Source organism: Equus przewalskii, chromosome 18 (genome assembly GCF_037783145.1).
Source record: "Equus przewalskii isolate Varuska chromosome 18, EquPr2, whole genome shotgun sequence".
Lineage (NCBI taxonomy): Eukaryota > Metazoa > Chordata > Mammalia > Perissodactyla > Equidae > Equus > Equus przewalskii.
Window position 1 is genome coordinate 39,281,603 of NC_091848.1, and position 8,085 is coordinate 39,289,687.

Sequence of the window (8,085 nt, forward strand, 5' to 3'; positions counted from 1 at the left end):
GCATCAGCAAGACTGTCTTCACATCCTCACCAGCATTTTTTATTTTTACGTCCTAATGGGTGTGAAGTGGTGGTGTGATTTGGATTTGCATTTCCCTAATGATTACTGATTTTGAGCATCTTTCCATGTGTTTATTGGCCGGTTATATATCTTTTTTGGAGAAACATCTAGTCTAGTCCTTTGCCCAGTTTTAAATCAGGTTGTTTGTTTTTTGTTGTTGAGTTTTAAGGGTTCTTTATGTATTCTGGATATTAATCCCTTATCAGATATATGATTTGCAAATATTTTCTCCCATTCTGTGGGCTGCCTGTTTACTCTATTGATAGTGTCCTTTGATGCACAAAAGTTTTTAATTTGATGAAATCCAATTTGTTCTTTCTTTTGTTGCCTGTGCTTTCAGTGTCATATCCAAGAAATCATTGTCAAATCCAATGTCATGAAGTTTTTCCCTCTATCTTTTCTTCTAAGGGTTTTATAGTTTTAGCTCTTAACATTTAGATCTTTGATCTCTATTTTTTCCTAATGCATTATGTGTTATTCTGATGCATATTTAATAAAGAAGTGCTTGGGGCTGGCTCAGTGGCGTAGTGGTTAAATTCACATGCTCTATTTCAGTGGCCTGGAGTTCATGGGTTCAGATCCTGGGTGCAGACCTATGCACCACTGATCAAGCCATGTTGTGGCAGCATCCCATATACAAAATAGAGGAAGATCGGCACAGATGTTAGCTCAGGAACCATCTTCCTCAAGCAAAAAGAAGATGATTGGCAACAGATGTTAGCTCAGGGCCAATCCTCCTCACCAAAAATAAAAGAAGTGTTGCTTCAGCCATACTCTAGTGCAGCTGTTTAAAATTCTGTGGCTGAAAAGTAAGGTGTTAGCTGGAATAGGTCTGTCTGCAAGATCTAGGAAGTGGAATATTTGAGAAAGCTGTGGTGTCAGAAGTTTTATCAGCTTCAAAGTTTAGATTATTTCATCCTTTGTCCAAACTAATTTCTTAAGTTCCCTTTAAAGTAGCTGACTAGCCAAAAGAATATGATCCTTTGGCTGATTTTTTCCCCTTGTTCTATGAAATCAGAAGCAGTTAAAACATTATAAACATTAGATAACATATAACATTAGATAAGTTTGAGAGCAGGGATAGAATGAGAAGTAAGATACTCTATCAGGTGGGGTCCAGAACAAAAGAGTTGGCCTTGTTACTCCTCTTCCAGGCCAGAGTCTTTACCAAACCATTTGTCGTTTTCACTATAATCTCTCAATCTTATCTCTTCTCCCAGAATACCATACTCTGGGGAAGTGAGGTATGGGAGCACAGCAAAAAGAAACTTCCCCACCTGCATTTTCATCTAAAGCTGCTTTTAAGAGGCTGTTTATTGCTTGCATGAGAGTACAAAGTAGACATCAGTCATAATATTCAGTTGAAAAGATGAAAGACAGCTAAGCATTCTGGAACCTCTATGCCAAGTGGTTGGGTGAAACAAACTTTGATATGTATGTACTTCCTGTGACAGTTTTTTCTGTCCTCTATTCCCAGGGCTCTCCGATGTTAGATGTGACCAGCAGGGAGCTTCACGCCCAAGCTCAAGAACGACTGCAGCACTACTTCATGGGCAGGGTCCTGGAGGAGAGAGCCCAGCAGCACAGGGAGGCGCTGATGGCTCAGATCAGCACCAACATTGAACAGTTACTGAGTATGTGCTCATTCCATTTTTGTTTCCTAAAAGGAACAACCTATGCAAGATTTTGTGACATCCAGAATCTTCAGAAGGAAAACACCATTTAATGGTCTATTAGCCCATCTTCTGTCATTGGAAATTTCTACATCTAGATCATACTAGCACACAATGTTTTCCAATGATGCAGATCCCATAACCTCCTCCACTGCTTCCCCCTGTCTTGCTATCATTCGTATCTATCAACTGAAAGTTATTAATTTTAAAGATGCTGAGCCCTACTAACCATATTCTATTATGTAGTCTCAGAAGCTTTTGATCATATTTTAGAAGTAGATGATGACAGTAGTTACAGTGCCATTTTATAATTTTTAATGAAGTGCTTTCACAAAAATTAATTTATCTGCTCCTGACAACCACTGGTGCATTTAATGACAGACCCCATCCATGAAGCCACAGTGCATCAGTCAGCCTCTGAAACAATTTCAGTATATGTGGAGTACAGAAGGGCCATGGTTCTCTCTTTAATGCCATTAGTTGCAAATTTTGTATTTTTGAATGGACAGCTGGCTATAACTGAGCATCTCGTCTATAAGATGGGGTTCTCCTGTTATTTTAAAATTCCCTTTTTTTAAAATAAACCATCTAAGAAAATCTACATCTTTTCTTTTAAACACAGAATTGGGGGGAAGGGGCAGTTGATGCCAGTCACAACTACAACTTGTGAGTAATCACATGCCGTCTTTAGCTAGCAGTGATAACAAATTCAGAGTTGGAACCCTGTCCTTGCCTGCTATTGCAGAGGTCCAACTCTATAGTTTCCAAGTCCCTACTTGTTGGTATAGGACTCTTCCACTCACTTCTTTATTTTCTGTTTACTGCAGAGGCACCAAGTCTGAAGGAGGCAGAAGGGAAAGAACCTGAGCTCTTCCTGAGTAGATCCAGGCCTGTGGCAGCCAAGGCCAAGCAGGCCCATCTCACCACCCTGAAGCATATACAAGCACCCTGGTGGAAGAAGCTTGGGGAAGAAGCAGGAGATGAGAGCGATGTCCCAAAGGATGAGCTTAGTGTGGAATTAGGAACTTTATTCATTGGTGGAACCAAACCCCCTTAAGAAGTTACCCTGAGAAGTTGCACATAGCCTGTATTTTAGATTATATTGGTTCTGCCTCTGGCTTGCTGGTAAACTAGAGCTATCTTAACTCATGGTTTTCCAGAGGTTCCTCTCCGAACAAGACTTGCAGGCAGTAAGCAAAGAGTTATCTTCTACCTCTATCTTAGTTCTCTTTTATTTTTTCCACACATCCATTCCTGGCCACACACACATATTGGTGGGCCTTTTAGTGTGGAACTAAACTCAGCATGGCATTCTATTGTTTAAATGAAATGTGATATTTATTTTCTTTCTTTTTTTTTCACTTCTGCTATTTTCCAACTAAAAATGTTTTCTAAATAAATATTTTCAACAATTGTTCTGAAAAACTTGTCAGAATTTCTTCAACTTTTCACATTTGTTATTTAGAATTCCTGTTTTTCTGTTAATATAGGAAATGTGCTTGCTCCTGGCCTTTATTAAGGTGAAGAAAAGAAATGGTCGTTTGAAGGACATTTGACTATTTTCTATAAAACAGTGTTTGAACTCAGTTTCTATCTTGTTATTTCTAAAAGGAACTGCATTAAAAAATCTTCCTAGGGTTCAATGCAAGAAATGTTTCTCCAGATAAAAGTGCAGTCTTTCTGTTAAACTATGAGACCTATATAATCCACTGTTTCCCTTTTTATCTTGTCTCCTAGGAATCTCAGAGCTAAATATAATTCTTAATATCTGTTTTGATTGTAGATACCTGTATGATTATTTGGTTCCAACCTAATAATTTCTGATTTCCCTATTTATCTTTAATTGTGTTTTAATACCAGAAGCCACCTCTATTTGTGTTTGTAACAATATAGAATTTAAGTTAAAGTCAATTAACAAATCATGGACTCTATATCATAAGGAACCTGGAGTATGCATTTTGTATAAATGAGTGGGAATACCAGTATTTCTAGATGGGAAGACCAAATAGTATAATGTTGTCCATTCCTCCAAAGTTAAGTTTAGGAAAATTCTAATGTAATTTTTATTCAAAATTGGAAAAGAGACGTATTCATCTGTAAGAATAAGTAGATGAGAGTTCTGGTTTCACAAAGAATGTGGAAAGCTACAGGAGACTGTTGCTCCCAGCTTAACAAAAAAATGCTAGGTAATCTACAAAAATAATTTTTCTCAAGCCTATCAGATAGTTGAGGCCCCAGGACAACCAAGTAAGTTGAGATGGGACTCAGTATCTGTGAAATGAACTATTTCATCTTTAGTAGAACACAAGAGACAAAGGTGGCTGGATAAGAAGAAATTAACTAGAAGTTTAAATTGTTAAAGGCCAAGTGTGGGGTAGCACGTCAGTTTAGAATACGTAGGAGCCCCAGATGGGAGAATTTAGAATTCTACCAGTTACAGTCTTGTGCCACGTAATGACATTTCGGTTGACAACAGACTGCATATATGATGGTGGTCCCGTTAAGATCAATACCATATAGCCTAGGTGTGTAGTAGGCTATACGGTCTAGGTTTGTGTAAGTACACTCTGTATGATGAAATCACCTAATGACACATTTCTCAAAATGTATCCCTGTCATTGAGCAAGACAGGAGGCCTGAAGAGCCAGCCACCCTTACTGGGACAAGCAAACATGAGTGATAGGCTGCTACTGGGTGGCATGCCCAAAGCCTCACCCGCTTTCCCAAACCCTTCTCTTAAAAGCCTTAAGCTGCTAGAGCAGGGGTGGCAAGCCCTCTTACCTCAAAGGTGGAGACAAAATTCCATCTTGTGTGAGGAGGGAGTAGAAACAAAACTTATCGGTCCCTGGGGAGGGATGGGAAACACTCTAGCCCCAGACACAAGTGGAGATCCAGCATTGCTGAGGGAGGGATAGAAACAAACGCGTTCCACTCCTTGAAGAGGGGCAGGAAATCTTGGGCCCAGAAATCCTACACCAATTCAAAACGAGGTCTGCTGTTGCTGGGGAGGGAACTTCCCGCTAGAGACCAACCACAGATATGAGGCAGTTTGACTGCTGTAGGGTAGAAGGATAGGACCCCTGAGAAAGCCCCATCCCCAATCCCGGGAAGAAAAGACCTAGCCTAAAATTCAGGCTGGATCAGGACAACAGACCGACCATGTTCCAACAACTAGCTAGAACCAAGTAATAAGCAATAGCAGTTGACCACTGGGTTAGGAGAAAGTGCATGGAGAGACCCTCTCTGTGGCAAAGACATACAGGGATGGCTGAAAGTGGAGGGTGGAGTAGGAACACAGAAAAACCTTCAAGCTTTCCAGACTCCACTCGAAGCACAAGGTAAGAGCAGCTAAAAATAAAGGAACTTGAAGTCTACATTGAAGATAAAAAGCTAAACTCCTGACTAGTTTAACTCAACCCCTTTGCAATACTGCAATACAATTTTTTTCTTTTAATTTTTAACTTAATGCTGTCTTACTTTCTGACTTAAAATGCTGTTATATTTACTATATTAACATAATTCTGCATTACTTTACTCAGATAAGAGTGAAAAATAAGACATGGAAAAAGTGATTTTATCAATTATTTCATCAATTTGTCACAATTTTGTTGGATGACTTGTTCACATTATCAAAGCTCATTTTTCTGTAGAGAATAAAATACTGGAAAGGGTATAATACAAATATGAGAAGCACAACACTTAACATTTCATTGTTATGAACATATAGATTGCCTAGAAATACAAAATTCTGTAGTTAATAGAAATTCTGTAGAAAAGCCATTCTCTACCATATAATTTTCATTTTGGGAATCTCCATATCCATTGGTCAATTTCAAATTACGGCAAAAAAGAATTCAAATGCACGATTGTTAGACTGAAATTTAAGGATTAAATTTTGAAGACTTAATTTTCCCCAGCTTTATTGAGGATAGTTGACAAAACTTTATATATATAAAGTGATGATTTCATATATGTATGCATTGTGAAATGATTACCACAATCAGATTAATTAACACATCCATCACCTCGCATAGTTACATTTTTGTGTGTGTGGTGAGAATGCTTAGGACCTACTCTTAGCAAATTTCAAGTATACAATCCAGTGTTATTAACTATAATCACCATGTTGTACATTAGATCCCCAAAACTTAGTCATATAACTGAAAGTCTGTATCCTTTGACCAGCTTCTCCCCATTTCCCCCACCTCCCTGGTAACCACAATTCTACTCTGTTTCTATGAGTGTGCCTTTTTTTTTTTCTTAGATTCCACATATAAGTGAGCTCTTACTTTTTTCTCTGTCTGGTTTATTTCTCTTAGCCTTATGTCCTCCAGGTTCATCCATGTCATCACAAGTGGCAGGATTTCCTACTTTCTTGTGGCTGAATAATATTCTATTATATCTATATATATATCTTGCATCTTCTTTATCCATTCATCCATTGACAAACACTTAGGTTGTTTCCATATGTTTGTTGGCTATTGTGAATAATGCTGCAATGACCATGGGACTGCAGATGTCTCTTTGAGATACTGATTTAATTTCCTTCAGATATATACCCAGAAAACAGGATTTCTGAATTATATGGTAGTTTTATTTTTAACTTTGTGAGGAAATCCATACTGTTCCATAATGGCTGTACCAATTTACATTCCCACCAAAGCTGTACAAGTGTTCCCTTTTGTCCACATCCTTGCCAACGCTTATTATCTTTGTCTTTTTTATAAAAGCCATCCTAACAGATGTGAGGTGATATCTCATTGTGGTTTTGATTTGCATTTCCCTGATGATTAGTGATGTTGAGCACCTTTTCATGTACTCATTGGCCATTTGTGCCAAGTTACATTGGCATATGATGCTATCCACTGAAGTGAATGTAAATTCCACAAGTTAAGGGCACAGTCCACAACAAAACTGCCCTTACTTCAGATGCCAGCCATAAATTCAGATGTCCCCAGGCCACCCACACTTCTGAGAAACTGACTACACATTTGGGAGTTCCCACAACCCCATCAGGTTTGATAATTCACTAGAACAAACCACAGAACTCAGGAAAGCACTATACTTTTGATGAGTTTTATAATAGATACAAATCAGAACCAGCCAAATAAAGAATACCCAGTGCAAGGTCTTGGAGGGTCCTAAACATGGAGCCTCCATGCCCTCTCTCCATAGAATCAGGATACATCACCCTCCTGGCACATCAATGTGCTCACCAACTGGGAAGCTCCATTGAGGCTTAATGTTTAGTTTTTATTGGAGTTTCATTACATAGGCATGACTGATTGAATCACTGGCCATGTGGCTGAACTCAATCTCCAGCCCCCCTTCACTCCCCAGAGGTTGGGTGGTCAAAGCCTCAACCTCTAATCACATAGTTGATCTTTCTCATGTGACTCACCCCCATCTTGAGTCATCTCCTTAGTATAAACTCAGATGTGGTCCAAGAGCCCACTACTAAGAACAAAGACACTCCTATCACTCAGCAAATTCCAAGGATTTAGAAGTTCCCATTCCAGGAACTTGGGGCAAAATAAAAAAAGTTCTACACAACACTTCAACACTAACTGTCTAACAGAAAAAGAGGTGTACCCATATCTGGGCATAAGTAGCATCTACCTCAGTCTTTCTGTTCTACATGTCTGACATTTAGTCAAAAATCGAGACACACAGGCGCTGGCCCAGTGGCCGAGTGGTTGGGTTTGCGTGCTCCGCTTCAGTGGCCTGGGGTTTCGCTGGTTCAGATCCTCGGTGCAGACATGGCATCACTCATCAGGCCATGCTGAGGTGGTGTTCCACATAGCACAACCAGAAGGACCTACAAGTATAATATAAAACTATGTTCTAGGGGGCTTTGGGGAAAGAAGAAGAAAAGATTGGCAACAGATGTTAGCTCAGGTGCCAATCTTTGAAAAATTGAGAGAAAAAAGCTAGGGGGAAAAGTCCAACTTTTGTCAGGAGATAAATAAAATTAGATTCAGAGATGACTCAGATATTGGCACTCACAAAGACTCTAATAACTGTGATTAATATGTTAAAAGATATGATGTAAAAGTTGACAACATGCATAAACAGATGGGGAATTTCACAGGGATGGAAACTATAAAACAAAAGAGATCAGTGGAAATGCTAAAAAAAAAAAGGCACAATATCAGAGATTAAGAATTTCTTTGACAAGTGCATTAGCAGACTTTAATTGAATAAAGAATAGGTGAATTTGACAGTAGATCAATAGAAATTTTCCAAATGGAAACACTAAGAGAAAAGAAAAAGAATTGGGGGGAGGGAGGAGGGTATAATGGAGCCTCCATGAGCTGTAAGACAATAGTAAAGAATATCAAACAGTATAACA

General features: G+C 38.8%; 1 protein-coding gene across 6 annotated transcripts in view; it reads left to right on the plus strand.

The window, feature by feature from the left end:
• The window catches only part of IQCB1 (IQ motif containing B1), a 45,409-nt gene extending 42,251 nt beyond the window's left edge, over positions 1-3,158 (plus strand). For all 6 annotated transcript variants that reach the window (XM_008516189.2, XM_070583781.1, XM_008516188.2 and 3 more), the window contains 2 exons: positions 1,538-1,694; positions 2,561-3,158. In XM_008516189.2, coding sequence (XP_008514411.1) covers positions 1,538-1,694; positions 2,561-2,790 — 387 coding nt within the window. In that variant the 3' untranslated portion in view covers positions 2,791-3,158. The remainder of the gene's footprint in view (positions 1-1,537; positions 1,695-2,560) is intronic.
• The last annotated feature ends 4,927 nt before the right edge of the window (positions 3,159-8,085 follow it).